Source organism: Misgurnus anguillicaudatus, chromosome 3 (genome assembly GCF_027580225.2).
Source record: "Misgurnus anguillicaudatus chromosome 3, ASM2758022v2, whole genome shotgun sequence".
Lineage (NCBI taxonomy): Eukaryota > Metazoa > Chordata > Actinopteri > Cypriniformes > Cobitidae > Misgurnus > Misgurnus anguillicaudatus.
The window spans coordinates 38,847,939-38,864,622 of NC_073339.2; the positions used below are offsets into that span (position 1 = coordinate 38,847,939).

Consider the following 16,684-nt stretch of genomic DNA (forward strand, 5'->3'; position numbering starts at 1 on the left):
AAGGCTACTAACCAACAGATCTACATTGTATAATTTAATATGTTTTGTTTAATTTAGATTTTAAGTTTTGTAATGTTTTATGTCATAAATTTACTTTGGAGGGCCACGAAAGGATGCACCGTACACAAGGGGGGGCCACATATATGACAGCATAACAAAGTTCTTAAAGTTAACCTGACCAACCTAAAATACATTCACAGAGTGTTGGACTATTTAAAAAAAGTGAAGGCTCTGTATTATATAAACACCTCGATTTATGTATAAGTTTATTTAGACAAACAACAGTTACAAAATAATTCAACACATATGAAGTGTATGAATAGATTTTTGGGCATATGTGATAGTAAAACGTATGAAAGGTACAATACCATGGTATGAATCACTGTACCATGGATCTGCAACAGTACTTGTAAGAGAATTGTAAATTTTTTATTTACAGCTTTAATACACAGACAGGAACCTGACCATGCTCTGCTCTCCAGAGGCTGGTTTTAAGACCACAGTTTTTTTCAGATGCTTTATCCTGTTTTAGCAATTGCTGGCCAGTCCACTTGCTTGTTGAGCCTGTGAGGTGATGGTTCGGGCTAAGAGGAGAGGGTCTTGGTTGTCATGGTTATACTGTGGTTTTCTCTTTCTGAGCAAGATGAGTGCCGGGTTCCTCAGCAGCGTGTAGAGCAACAACCACCGCACACGTACTCTGCCCCCTACTGAACATCCTATTAGAAAGCAGAGGAGCAAAGTTGTTTTATGGCATGGTTGTATATTATAATTTTCTTTGCATGTGTGCACTGTACCTCTGGTATTGTTAAAAGTATTATAAGAGGTTTCTGCGGGTCCCCGATTCTCCACAGTTCTTCCAAGCAGTAGATGGCAGAAAGATAGCATAACTGGGTTGCTATGATAATGATCAGCAAATATCATCCCTATCCAGGTATTATATCCTGCACAAAAGTCACACCGTCCAAAATCACTGTACAATTATTAGAAAAGAAGCAATTATCTTAAATTTAGATAATTTAGCATTATAGATCATTTAGACATTTGTTTTGTCACCAAAATACCAAAAGAAAAACAAAAGCTTAATAATTATCATGGTCCTGTTTGTTTATCACATGGCACTGGATATAAATCTACCATTATTACCTGGATCCATGGACTCGTAGCCCCTCTGCATGATGGTCCGGTCTATCCGTGATACCAGCCATGTGCCCACAACGCCGCTTACCAAGAGACGTAAAATGCAATTGCTCAACCCCATAATCACATTATAGAAGAAGAAGAAATAGATAAAGCTGTGGAATGCTTTTCTGTGTAAAAAGAAAAAGACTTTTGTTAATGCATGAAATGAATCAAAATGTGGATTTGATGATGTTCTTCCATACCTGTTGTTGAGCGCAAGTGGCTTTTGTTTGTCGTCAGGTGAGAGTTTGTCCTGCAGGAAAAATATCTGAACCAGAACAATCTGCACTACCACTATGGCTATCACAGTGAATATGGTCAGCCTGGAATAAAAAAAAAAAAAAACACACATTGCGGCATGCATTTCACAGTTGTGTTCATGCAGTGCAACAGGATTTCAGAGTATTGCATAAAATGTGATGCATATGATGTCATCATATATATTATATATTCAAGTTATTATGAACTCTAATGGAACTCACAGAATGATGGATACACTTGATAACCAGCTGAGAAACTTTCCTTTCTGTATCGGTAGAATAATTCCATACGTAAATATCAGGGCGAAAAGAAACTGCATGAAATGAACTATAACAAAACCTGCAGAGATAAAACAAGAATCAAACCACATGATCAATAGCTTCTGCATACTTTGCAAACTAAGAAAAGTATGCAGTATGTAGAGCAAAATATGCAAAGGAGCAATGCCCGTGAAGGCAATGATCTCTGGATAAACTTTGCAAACTGACCTCACTATGTTTTCTGAGGGCATTGAATAAACATGAGTCACTGAGTAAATCACTAGATAAAGACTTTAATATATGAAATACTATTAATATATATAAATATATGAGAAACGTTTTGCATACCCCACAGAGTGAAGGCAATCTGCCAGCCTGAGTATCTTGTTATAGCTGCCTGACAGAGAAAATAAGGTTTTATGACCAGTAATACTTTTACTTGCAATGTCTTACAATGTTATTGTTTGTTAAAGGATTAGTCCACTTTTACAAGAAAATGTACTTATCCCCATGTCATCCAAGATGTTTTTGTCTTTCTTTATTCAGTGGAAAAGAAATATAGTTTTTTTTAAGAAAAACATTTCAGGATTTTTCTTCATATAGTAGACGATTTGACGGTCTAAATTGCAGTTTCAATGCAGCTTCAAAGTGGTTCTCAAACTGGGGGCCATGGCCCCCTGGGGGGCCCTGAGATGGTGCCAGAGGGCCCTAGTTTAATGACATTTTATAAAGTACATTAATTTATAAAGATTCTGTGTATTCAAACCTCAAAAAAATAACGTTACTAACGAAAATCACTACATTGTATACTTTAATATGATTTGTTTAATTCAAATTACAAGTTTTGTAATGTTTTATGTAATAAATTTGCTTTGGGGGGTCCACATCTTACAAAAGGTGTGCCACACGTCAAAAAAGTCTGAAAACCACTGCTCTAAACAATCCCAAATGAGGCACATTTTTGCCCAATAAATAAAAAATATGTACTTCTTGTCTTTCACCAGCTCTAGGATGTCCGTCCATGACCTTACGTATTACAAAATCACGTTGAAAGGTCACGCATGACGTATGCGAAATGCACACGTAAGGACCATTTTAAACAATAAACTGACACAAAGACATTAATTAGTGTCATTCACATACACTAACTTCTGAACGGTCCTCCGTCTCCACACTTGTAAACATTGGAGAGGTAGTTTCACATTAGTCATGCGTGACCTTCCAACGTAATTATGCAATACGCAAGGACGAGCATCACGAGGCTAATGAAAGACGAGAAGTTGTGATTTAGTTTGTGATCATTTCGCTAGATAAGACCCTTATGCCTCGGTTGGGATAGTTTAGAGCCCCTTGAAGCTGCATTGAAACCATTGGGTTCAATTGAAGTCCACTATATGGAGAAATACCCTTAAATGTTTTTATCAAAAAACTCAATTTCTTTTTGGCTCAAGAAAGAAAGACGGTGTAATGAAAGTGGAATAATCCTTTAAAGGGGCACTCCACTAAAAAATAGGCTCATTTTCCAGCTCCCCTAGAGTTAAACATTTATTTTTACCTTTTTGGAATCCATTCAGCCGATCTCTGGGTCTTGCGTTACCACTTTTAGCATAGCTTAGCATAATCCATTGAATCTGATTAGACCGTTAGCATCGTGCAAAAAATTACCAAAGAGTTAGGATATTTTTCCTATATTTAAAACTTGACTCTTCTGTAGTCACATTGTGTACTAAGACTTACGGAAAATTAAAAGTTGTGATTTTCTAGGCCGATATGTCTAAGAACTATACTCTCATTCTGGTGTAATAATCAAGGACTTTGTTGCCGTAACATGGCTGTAGGAGGCGCAGTGATATTACGCAGTGCCAGAAAATAGTCCTCTTAGTAACTTTCAATAGCAGGGGACTATTTTCAGGCACTGCGTAATAACTCTTTGGTCATTTTTGAGCGCAATGCTAATGGCCCAATCAGATTCAATGGACTACGCCAAGCCACGCCAAAAGTGGCAGAGACAGACCCGGAGATCAGCTGAATTGATTCCAAAACTGCAAAAATCTATTGTTGAACTCAAGGGGAGCTGGAAAATGAGCCCACTTTTGTGTCCCTTTAATATTTGTTCCATGAAGTCCTTGCATAAAAGCGCCTGCTAAATTAATACATTTAAATGTAAAACATATGATTAAATGTTAATGTGCTGTAAGAAAGTCATACTAGTTTGGAATGGCATGAATAAACATTGACTGACTTCATTGAAAATGGTGTATGACAGGAATTAAGCAGGGAGATTTACAAACCTTCACAAATATTTACTCACCACACTGACTGCAGGGCTTGGTTTATGAAACTTGACTGGAATAAAGTATTTCTCCCCCCTCCATAACCTCTTTATATGTTTTCTGCAGTTAAAAACAGGTTTCAGTTAAAGGTCTTTGTCTTATTACAGATTATAATTACAATGTCAAGCATGCATACCTGTAACATACCAGCACATGAAAAGTGTAAGTGACAGATGTCAGACTGGCAAAAATTGTCGTCGCCAACCATGACTCTGTAAATAAACAAATTTGTGTTACATATTAACCATCCATCCATCAATTTATCTAAAAGGAATATAAAGTAATAAATCTTACTACGTGCGACATAGCTAAACTCTTCCATCATGGGTATGAGGGACTTGAACATATTGTCTGTTTCGTTGCAGGAGGATGCTATCTCTGCAAGTGAATCCTTCAACGCATCTAGCCTATCAAAGGCATAGTCACTTACACTGTAGTCTACCAGCGTCATCTACATAAAGACAACATTTGAGCACACATAGGTTCAGATTTGGTATACTATATTACAGTAAATAATGCTTGCGTACAGTAGCAAGTGCTGATTTACCGTGTATAAGCCAATGAAGGTGACAATGGAGGTGCCAATCATTCTGTTTGGGAATTTAAAATAAGGGTCCCAATCATATACTTTTTCCTGGAACCAACCTTTTGGTTCCGACCTAAGGAAAAACACCATAAGAGTCTTTGTTGAGTAATGTGAATACATTCATAAATAAATGTTTATGTTGAATTTACATGTACCGCTCAGGGGGGCGTTTCAGTAGAGTCTTTACATATCTGAACTGATGGGAGTGTAAATCCTCTTCATTCTAAATTTTATGAAAACAAAAAATAACTCAAGCATCTACTATTACAGATAAATAAACAAATTCATGAAAACTGAAGAAAAAAAACGTATGGTCTGACCTCTTCAGCCTGCAAATGCAGGTGGATTCTTATTGCCTTCACAATGATATACACAAATCGACCCAGCAGGAAACACAGACACAAAAAGAACGGCCACAGAATGATCCACTTCTCATATGGGCCTAAAATCTGTAAACAGTATAATAAATTATTATATTATACACTGAGAAAAAAAAAACATTTTATAGACACAACATCAGGCAATAGCTGTAGCTGCTTGGGTTGTACCTTTGTTACTGTAATACTCTTGTATAATTACAAATTAAGTCTAATATTTAAAAGTACAATTTTTATAAACGTTCAGAATTTGTTTCATTTCAAATTACATTTTATTTTCATAATTACTGGGTGTTTAATATCTGTTTGAAATCACATTTATATTAAAAGAATATTCCATTTTCTTAAAAGAAAAATCCAGATAATTTACTCACCACCATGTCATCCAAAATGTTGATGTCTTTCTTTGTTCAGTCGAGAAGAAATTATGTTTTTTGAGGAAAACATTGCAGGATTTTTCTAATTTTAATGGACTTTAATGGACACCAACACTTAACTCAACACATAACAGTTTTTTTCAACAGAGTTTCAAAGGACTATAAATGATCCCAAACGAGGCATAAGGGTCTTATCTAGCAAAACGATTGCCATTTTTGACAAGAAAAATAAAAAATATGCTCTTTTAAACCACAACTTTTCGTCTAGATCTGGTCTAGCGAGACCTAACATAAATGCGTAGTGACGTAGGGAGGTCACGTGTTACATATATAAAAAGCACATTTGCGGACCATTGTAAACAATAAACTGACACAAAGACATTAATTAGTATCATTCCACATACAACAACGTAGGAATGGTCCTCTTTCTCCACACTTGTAAACACTGGGGCGGAGTTTCGCATTCGTCCACTGTGGCCTCTTGACGTCATGACGTATTGCGTGGGGTCACGCTGGCGCATCACGACCGGATCTAGACGAGAAGTTGTGCTTTAAAAGTGTATATTTGTTATTTTTATTGTCAAAATGACAATCGTTTTGCTAGATAAGACCCTTATGCCTCGTTTGGGATCGTTTATAGTCCTTTGAAACTTCGTTGAAAAAAACTGTTAAGTGTTGAGTTAAGTATTAATTGTTGGTGTCTATTAAAGTCCATTAAAATGAGAAAAATCCTGCAATGTATTCCTCAAAAAACATAATTTCTTCTCGATTGAACAAAGAAAGACATCAACATTTTGGATGACATGGTGGTGAGTAAACTATCTGGATTTTTCTTTTAAGAAAATGGACTATTCCTTTAAGGTACATAAGAGACAACCCTTCAAGACAATTTTTACAAGTTCCTATCCATCTTTATGGTAAATTAAAAGGCTTATGAATTGTACACTCAGTTTATTTTGTAATACTGTATTTTTCATTGTATTCTCAGCTTAAAAAAAATGTAATGCAATGTTTCACTTTATGTAGTGTAAATTATATCTAACCAGAGAAACGATCACACCTGTGCTTCAAACAATGAGCAAATCGTTTCTAATCTTACCATGCAAACATAAACATCATCAGTTAATAATTAAAAAATAAAGGTTAATAATTAATTATATTCGCCAACCTTTCCAGATGGACAGCTTGCTGTGTCATACAATCTCGCAGTGAGCCTGAATCCACACACAACATACAGAATCAGTGTACAGTAACCCAATACAAATACCTTGAGATCTCTGACACCAAACAAGATACAAGTTAATGACCACTGGTATTTTTAGTATATTTCTGTGTTTTTATGTACCACATGAGCGTATACAGAACACCCAAAACCCCTCCTAGTGTTCGGTGCGGTGTGGAGAGGCAAGCAAAGAACGGCAAATACGCAACTCCCACTTCTAGCGCTCCTAGCAGGTACACAAAAGCTGAAAGACACCAAAACATATATAAAAATATAATTGTACAGTTTGATGATTAAGTACATATTTTGTAGCACATCAACACACTGTCAGAAATAAATAAAGGTACAAAAAAGAAAGGAACCTTTTTTAAAAAGTTCCTAATATGTACCATTTTGGTACAGTTATATACCTTTGAGGTACCAGCATGCACCATTTAGGTACAAAAATTTACTTTTTGAAAAGGTACTGACCCTGTGAAAACTTTTGTACCTTCTTGTACTTTTTTTCTGAGAGTGCTGGATAAAATATAGTAAAGTATAAACTAACTGTAGTTGTGCTTATTTATGTAATTTAACAGATGTTTTATCCAAAGTGATACATGTTTGTTATAATTGCAAGAAAGCTTTAATAGTGATACTGTATGTCAGTGGCAGCCGGTGACTTCTTTTTTCGAGGGCGCACGATGCAAAGTTCGTCACAACATGTATGTAGCCCATCATGTGTGTGGTTCATAATTCGGCGAGTCGAATGAACCTATGTGCATCACGTGTCTTGTCAAAATAAGTCCCCTCTGCAGATGCCTCTAAAGGGTTTATGATAAAAGAGACGCTTGCGTTTGCCAGATACTCGCATAATCTCATGCCTAATCAGAGTTTACTGTTAAGTGAGTGTCTTGCGTGTATTTTGTGAACGTGAGCGTCTCTTTTAACAGAAAGGGTTTTGACGCGTGTGCAGCTGGCACTTATTTTGACCAAACACATGATGCACATGGTTCACATGACGCAACAAATACATATTTTTAAAACACGAGCAACACACATGACACTCCGAACACATATTTTGAATTTGCGCAATATGTGCATGCCTGTACTTATGATATGTGCTGTACCTTTAGCCCAGTTGGGCACTTTCATCGGCGTGTAGGACTCAGAGAACAGCTGGAGCACGCTCGGAGCGATTGCGCCAAATGCAAAACCATAAGACCATCGATTACTTAGACTCCCAATGAAATCCAAAGGTCTGAGAAACATAAAAAACACATACACACAATTCAATTAATAAAGTGGCAATACATTTAAGTGATATTGTTAAAAAAAATCAGCGATCACCTACACCACAATGCCAAATCGACCCCTAAGGTATGGAAAGCGTTCCTCGAAGGGCTGAGCTTTTGCTCTGCGCTGTACGAATGACAGTAGAACCATAATAAAGACCTGAAATACACAAAAACATGATGCACCACATTACAAAATAATGCATGAGGGAAAATATGAACAACAGTCCGCTCAGATTCAAGTCAATGTTTGTGGAAAAAAAGATTTTGTAAAGAATCTGTCATGGGTTAACATTATATATTAAGACCAACTGTCAGTCCTTATCATTCTTTTAAGCAACACTTCCTCTAGAAAAATTGCTGTATGTTTGATTAGGGGGGTTTTTTAGAAATGTTTTCATTACTTACAGCGGGTACGAGAGAGCAATGTAGAAACATATCCACTGAAAATCCATTCTGACAGTCTTCCCTGAAAAAAGAACGGAAAAAGTAAAATGATAAAGAAAGGGGGACGATTACAACATGTTTGTTTAAATGAATGAATTATAATCTGAACAATCGGGTCCTCGCACCTCGGTGCTTGGACACTAATAAATAATCTTTGCTGATAAAATTCTGCATTAGTAAGAACAAACATAAGTTGACTCACTTAGTTAAAAGATCACAGCATTACGTAAGAAATAATTGACGACGGGCCGTTGAATTATTCAACAATTATTCCGCTTATAACACGGTTATAATTGCTCTGGTGGTTATCTTAAAAGGGACATTTCACAAGACTTTTTAAGATGTAAAAATAAATCTTTGGTGTCCCCAGAGTACATATGTGAGGTTTTAGCTCAAAATACCATATAAATAATTTATTATAGGATGCCAGCAAAAATGTGCCGTGTAGTTTGTTGAAATTGAAACGTAGCTGTCAATTATTTTTCCTCTGCACTAGAATGCAGTGCTATGGATAGTGCAGATTAAGGGGCGGTATTATTATAACAAGATCCACTTCTGACATCACAAAGGGAGCCAACTTTCAATGACCTATTTTTTCACGTGCTTGCAGAGAATGGTTTATCAGAAGTTTATCAGAAGTTACTGGGTTGATAGAACCACTAGTCAGATTTTCATGATATGTCCCCTTTAAGACATTTTAAAGGTTAGGTGTACTTACTATTAATCATAATAATTGTCCCAATTTATCATTGCTGCATCAGATTTTGTCTTTATTCTAGCTTTATTTGAATTGCTATCTATTATTTGGTTTTATTGTAAAATAATGTTTAATGGTGTGAAAAAATTGTCAAAATATGTATCCCTACTGTCACTGGGGTAGTGCCCTTTAAAACAGAGATTCCCAAACTTTTCATTTTGTGACCCACTTAAATGAGTACCGGTGTCCTGACGAAGTCTGTATGTTTTATCACAGTATGTTTTTATATTTAGAAAGATTCAAGATTTTAATGGGCTATACTAAAATAGCAATAATATCATGTATTCTATAATACAATGAATTAAATAGTTCATACTTTTCCAGTTTTCTATTACAGGTATTGGCCAATCTGTCTTTTTCTTTTTGTCTGTACTATTCTAAAATGATTATGTTTACATAAACAATAAATATATAAATATAGCACACACATGATGTGAAGTGTTATTAATATATAAACAGCCCTGTGCATATGAAATTGTGCGTTAACACAATAATTTTAGAACAAATACATAGGCTACATATAAAGTAAAAAGAAATAATAAAAAACAGGAAAATTATCAAATATTTAATCAATTGTATTATATAATACATCAAAGCATTGCTTTTTATATTTACTTTAGTGATTCAAACTGTAAAATAATTGACTTAAAGAACAATAAAGATATATAACATACATGCACACATATACATCTCAGTAGCCATGCCATTACAACTTTTTAATATTTCTAAATAATAAAAATAAAATGATGAAAATGCTATAAAAAATAGTGAACCTTAGAGGGAATGGATTTTGACAGAACAGCGGGACACATTAACATATTTTTAAATGTAAATATAAGGGGAAAACACTTTTTTAAAATAATTGAGCAGTTTTTATTTTCCCTGTCATTTTATAAATTAAATGTACATTCAATTTCAGTTTTAAAATAAATTATGGTTTATCATATTAAAATTGTAAAAAAGTGACTTTGCGCAACCCACAGTTTGAAAACCCTTTATATAAAAGGTCCAAATATACCTAAATATATACATTTGGTACACTCTCAGAAAAAAAAGTACAAGACACTACAAAAGTTGACCTTAGTGGTACAAATCTGTACTAAAATAATACATATTAGGACCTTTTTAAAAGGTACTGTCCCACAGACAACTTTTACCTTTTGTCTGAGAGTGTACCAATATGTACGCTAATATATATCATTGAGATACTAATAACCATTTAGATGCAAACCTGTACTTTTTTGAAAGGGTACCACCCCAGCAACAGCTGGGGTACATATTTTGACTTTGATTTGATTTTTTTCTGACAGTGTTAGCAGTTGTGACCTAATGGTTAGCCAGACCTGAAGGTTCCTGTAATCAAAATGTAAGGCCAAGTAATGTCTGTTTTGGCATTAATGTCTCTTAAATTATTATTAAATGACAACCTAAACTATATCTACTTTTACATTATTACACACACTGCAGCTATTTTATTACACTGTATGTTATTAGAATCTACTCTTTATATATCTCTTACACTGGGTGTATTTTAAAGGAGCTTTACACAAAACCTTATCAGATGTAAATATTTGATAATGACCTGTACTGTTAGGTGTGCACATTTTAACTCATGTACATTTTAGTACACCATAGTCAGCTTTAATAATATAAAACATTATTTCCACCAAAACAAATTTGTGGCTAGTGAAAATGCTGAACTTTGGAAAACCACAAGCCCCGTGTCTGTTTAGTAATATAAGAGTCTTAAAGAACAGCATGTATTCAGATGAAAATATGATGTTGTGTTTCTCTAATTATGAATTACAGTATTTTCGACATATTTTTGTGAAGGTAAATAATAACAAAACAAAGTTTGTCGCACTGAAAGAACTTTCCACAGAACCTTGCTGTTGCAAAAACGTTGAGTGGAAGAAGGTAAATATAAAACACAGAAGCATTTCTACTGTTTTTACCATTTGAAAGCAGAAATAATTCAGAAATAACTCACATAGTTGGGGTTTAGGTTATCATCTGTCAGTAGTGCACAGGATCAACACAGTACAGCTGTTGCTTATAGACAAAAACTAGTAATCCACTAGAGTTGTTCTTCCTTACAAGCACATGTTTCAATGCGCTCTGATATAAGGGTAAAGCTTTCACTTCATGGATGAGGATATGAAAATGTAGTCACATGACTGGACAACCTTTGATTTGGGCCACACTAGTGTAACCCTCTCTCTCTCTCTCTCTCTCTCTCTCTCTCTCTATTGACTGAACAGTTACTCTAAATCCAAACATAGATAAGACCAGCTCCTAAACTGAAGCAGATTATAAAGTGGTGTTTGTGGGTGTGGGTTTATTTTAAAGTGTTTCTCAAATGGTAATGCATGGTGCACCAAAGTCAGGGGTTTGAAAAGGGAACATACAAACTGTAATAACCTAAAGCATGCATTGATTAACTGAATTCACATGCACTAAACAGTAAATAGGTAGCTTAACTACCTTTGGCCTATATTTTCAGAAAAAAAGGCCACATTTATTTGGTGGTAAATGTAATTTACATAAGCATTTGGCATGCAATTTAAACATGCCACAAATTTGATCACTACAGTATGTGTGTTTCCTGGGAATTGAACCCATTACCTTTTGCATTGTTAATGCTCTAACAATTGAGCTACAAGAGCACTTTAAACGCTTATTTCTCAGTAAGATGAACTTGCATACCTATGTGTTTAAAGAGAGGGCCTTCCAAGTCAACCGAAAAAGTCCTCATCCTTACAGACAATCAACATTGGTGGTTTTGAAAGACTGCATTCAATTCTTTAAAATGCGAATTTTGCCAATGTTTGCAGTACACCCGTTTCTTGACATCCTTAAGGGCGCCATATTTACACTAAAAGCAAAAAATAAATAAATGTAGATTTTACTCATACAAATATTTTTGTAATATGGCCGCAAATCACTAAAGCCAACACAAGGGAGCGCTGTTGACAAGAATAGCTCATCAGTCGATCACTGACTATGGTGTGAATGATTTAATGTACCCTATCATTTTAATTTCTGATAAAGTACACCTTTTGTCTTGTTTATATTTATATTTTTAATACGTTATTTTACTTTATCCCTATATTTGTGTTACTAAACGTGAAATAACTTACCACGAGAATCGTAGACTGCCACTGTGTACTCTCGAATCGCTCTCGCGGTACTGTGACGTCAAACGGCGATCGTTTTGCGCAGCGCCGCATGAACACATGGGGCCACTTCACACGCAAAGTTTGTGATCTATAAAAATAAACTTGACGGGGAAATGTGCGCACCTGTAAGTAAACTCTGAGTTTGAGATAAAGTGAATTAGCGACACAGATGGTGATTTTTTTTACTTAAGTGAAGAAGTACATCAGAAGTTGCCACACACACAGTTACTCGATATCACGTTAGATCCACATTATCATGAAGAATAAATCCAGCACTGATAATCTATTTTTTTTTAAATAGATTTTATAGTTTTATAGACACTATATCGTGATAGCACTGCTGGAGGATTACGCCAATGGCATTTGGCGGTGCGTATCATCTTGCGAACAAATAATTGATGACAGTCTCATTATTATAAGGATCAGCATTCAGGAGATGATTGCGTTGACTATTTATAGATTATAAATGGGCATGTACAGGGCGAGATATGCTGATTCAAGCGATCTGTGATTTATTAAGAAAACATTGCCTGCAGGTGTTTCTATGGTTTTATAAATCGGAATATTTTTGGCTACGCCTTTTTGGCTTTTAAACGCTTTCGTTTTATTTATAATATTTAACGTGTATTTAGTTTTATTTATATTTATATGAAATAAAACTTAAATACAAACTACCCAAATAAAAACGATACCAACCAAAGCACACTTAAAACATTAGTGATGTTATGTTAAATGCGCATGCGACCAATCGAGAGCGTATAATGGGTCCGTGTACCTTTTGATAGTTTGTTTTTCAACTTCAAATGAAATAAGCAGAAACGAGAAAACGGCCCCTTTGTTCGTTTTTTCGTTTTTTTCCGAAAGACGAAAAACGAGATTTCGGGTTGATTTTTCGTTTTTTGTTTTTTGGTAAAAAACGAATAAACCACTCTAAAATTCGTTGTGACGTGTGGGCGGTCGTTAGACGCACCTCTCCGCCAATTGGTCAACCAAAATGTGAATATGTGACATCATCCGTTGTTCATCAAGTCTGTTCAACAAAACAAAAGTCCTCCGCTGCTGCAGCAATAGGCTAATCTTCAAACTTTACAGGTCAGGTCCTAAATTGTGCTCTCCTCCCCGCAACCCAACGGGCTTCGGACAAATATTTCTTTCATAAATATTAATCTGCACCTGCATGGTTTTATTTTATTATTTTATTTTAGATATTTGGTGAAGCCGCGCTACCCTTTTTAAACAGCGCGGATAGGATAGGGTTTCCCAAAAGCATCGTAAGGCTAAGTAGATCGTAAAAACCCTTACGAAAATTAAGCATGGTTTTATTGTGGTAAAACTGTAGTAACCATGTTTTGGTGAATGGATTACTATCAGCAAAACTATGGTTTTACTACACTAACCATGGTTTAACTATGGTTTTTAAAAACCATAGTTGACAAAACCATGGTTATTTTGTGGTTACCATGGTTTTACTACAGTAACCATGGTTTTTTGGTTTTAACTGTAGTAAAACCATGGAGTATTTTCGTAAGGGAACGATCGTACGAATCATCTTGGAATTTCCCAAAAGCTTCGTAACAAGCACTTGAAAATCATCGTAGATCTACGAGTGGTCTGGAGTATTCGTTAATTCTTAAGTGCATCGTAAGACAACAGAGTTACAAGGACACCTGCAGGACAACCAGCAAATTGCACTCCTGCAATGACGATAATGTAATGTTTTAAATGTAGGCTATATTTATTTATTGGGTTCTTATTTGTTTATTTTATATTAAATATATAATATAATATAATATATTAAAAATTTAAATGAGAAATCAAATTTAAACGACAAAACATAAATTAATAAAGAAGTAAAACGTATTTGGTACAAGTTGGTAAAAGTTTTTTTTGTATTTTGGAAAAGTTGGTATTTTATATTAAATATTTAAATTTAATATATTAAATAAAGATGCGAGCGATCGTTACGTGCATCTATGGGAAACGCACGTAAATGAACAACAAATGTTCGTAGCTTGTTAAGCGCTCTTAAGTGCAATGTTCAACCAAGTGTACGTACCTTTCTTCAGTTTTGGACAAGAGATAAAGTTTGATTTATACGACAGATATGAAAAGTTATTAAAAAAACAATGTCATGTGGTAATTTTGTTGAAGTGATGATTTCGGTTTGTCTTCGGTTGATTTCTGTGTGCGCGCTTTTGTTTTTTAATAATGAACCACAAATCGCGTTCTTGTGAAGGGGAAATTATCTTATTTTTAATCTGTTTATTACAACTAAAATAATATTTTTGTTACATTTTTATCTTAATATGATATTAAATTTTACAACCAGACTTTTTAAATCATGAATGTAAAAGCAAGTAGTTTGGTGGATGCTTCAACAGAAAGCTTTGGCACATTTTTGCCGGATTTATTTGTTTTATGAAGAATTGATGTTGAATCAAATCAATATTGGATTGATTCAATCTCTTACAGTACACGTGATTTAATAAACACGAGATGATATTTGCTGTGTGGTGAATAACAAGATCTAACAGTAAATAATAACTAATCAATATCCAAAAAACAGAGAAACTCAAAATAAGAGGACAGAATACGACAAGCAAGTTCTGCATAATGCAGAAATGCTGATTGAGCTTCATGTTTCTTCACTGAGATAACGCGCATTGGCCCGGCTTATAATGATCGAGCTAAGCTCATTGCTGGTAAGAATGATGATAATTATTAAGACATTATTAATTAAATAGATTTGTAATAATTGGTCAATTATATTCATATTTACTGTTAGGCCTATTTATAAAATATATATATAATAATAATTAATTAATTAATAAATAAATATAATAATTTTAGATATATTTATTTTTATGTCTCTAATTTTAGTGTTAGCACCAACAACAACAAAAAAAAACATGAATGAAAGATACATTTGCAAATTACATGGTACATTAACAAGCGGAATTCACGCGGTACAATATTTGCCATGGCTATACTCATGAGTACTTTTTAAATGGCTTCTTTTTAGTCAAAGATTTGTATTTAGTACAGTCACACTGCATGTTTGGGAAGTATAACAGTACTTTTCCGTAATTAGATTTTTTTAGTATTCCCACTCATGCAAATATGACTATTGCACAAGAAGCCTATCTTTTTATATTTCTTCATAAACCTTCGAATACTAACAAAAAAATCTGCTATGATTTTCATAGTTTTGCAATACCAATACATAAAATTACATCCTAACCCAAACCCCAAATCTAACCCCAACCCCAAGCAATAATTTAAAAATAAAATAAACAGGAAAAACAATACTTAAAATAACATTAAAAATAAAGTCGTGCGAGCCGGGCGGGACACGAAAAACTATTTATAGAAATAAATGTGGTCACACGAAAAAAGCAAAAAAGCGTGTCCATGAATACGAATAAATATAAAATATTTCGTAATTATACCACAAATGCCTTGAGGTAGGGTTGCAACACCAACTGATAAGGAATATAATGAATAGTTTGACATTACTTATAAAATGTATTCATATATTTACAATAAATCTCTATAATCTTTTCTCTGGAAATTATGTTTTGAATGTTTTAGGTAGCCTAATTGGCTTCGTTAATTGACTATTTATTTATATATTTATTAAGGCATTCTAACATCTCTGAGTATATTCATGGCAAGAACCGGTTAATCTATACACAAGTTACAAGGTGATCTACACACAGTCGAGAACAATTTTGCAAAATGTTTCTTATTTAGGCCTGTGTTTTATTGCTCTGAGTTTGGGAAATAGAATGTGTGGAATTATATGAAAAATATTAAAATATATTTCAATAATAAATATATAATATATACGTTTATTTAACATTTTTTGTTATTATTCGAAGGTTTATGGAGAAATATAAAAATGTTGGCCTACTCTCTATTATATCTGCAAGAGTCATGTTTGCAGGGGTGGAAATACTGAAAAATCCACCTACGTAAAAGCATTGTTACTTCCCAAACATGCGTGACTGTCCTCAACACAAACATGTGACTAAAATGCCATTTCAGTCATGTACTCATACAGCCAGTAGCAAATATTGCACTGTGAATATTATTCTGCCTTGCTAAAAACTAGAGATCTGCCCGAAGCCGAATACGTTATATAGGCCTAGGCTATAATATAAAATAGATAAAGAGCTTAAATAGATTTAAAAAATATTAAAATTTACAATTTTATGAGCAAAAATTTAAACTGTAGGCAGTTACTATATAGACCTATTTCGACGAAATTGTTTTCATGAGGATGTCTTTAGAAATATGTATGCCTACTTCGTGATAAATCTAGTACGTTTGGATGAAGATTTCGCGGTGGATATGGGAGTTTATAATTCGAAACACCAAAATGCGCTGTCATGTTGTTATTGATCATTCACATTGCTTAAAAAAAGAAAGG

General features: G+C 34.3%; 1 protein-coding gene across 3 annotated transcripts; it reads right to left on the reverse strand.

Moving 5' to 3' along the window:
• Positions 1-234: 234 nt before the first annotated feature.
• stra6l (STRA6-like) lies at positions 235-12,326 on the reverse strand. Of its 3 annotated transcripts, none has more exons than XM_055205849.2 (18): positions 12,214-12,326; positions 8,278-8,338; positions 7,929-8,029; positions 7,705-7,835; positions 6,719-6,839; positions 6,542-6,587; positions 4,940-5,068; positions 4,775-4,842; positions 4,581-4,692; positions 4,328-4,484; positions 4,170-4,245; positions 4,012-4,093; positions 2,049-2,097; positions 1,662-1,779; positions 1,383-1,502; positions 1,144-1,307; positions 795-941; positions 235-716 (listed from the first exon to the last, which is right to left on the reverse strand). In XM_055205849.2, the coding sequence occupies exons 1-18, from the start codon at positions 12,309-12,311 to the stop codon at positions 529-531; spliced, it is 1,968 nt and encodes a 655-aa protein (XP_055061824.2). In that variant the 5' UTR covers positions 12,312-12,326; the 3' UTR covers positions 235-528. The 3 variants fall into 3 exon arrangements, with proteins under 3 accessions (XP_055061824.2, XP_055061823.2, XP_055061822.2); XM_055205848.2 differs by lacking the exon at positions 12,214-12,326 and adding an exon at positions 11,780-11,913; XM_055205847.2 differs by lacking the exon at positions 12,214-12,326 and adding an exon at positions 11,064-11,227.
• Between the last annotated feature and the right edge of the window lie 4,358 nt (positions 12,327-16,684).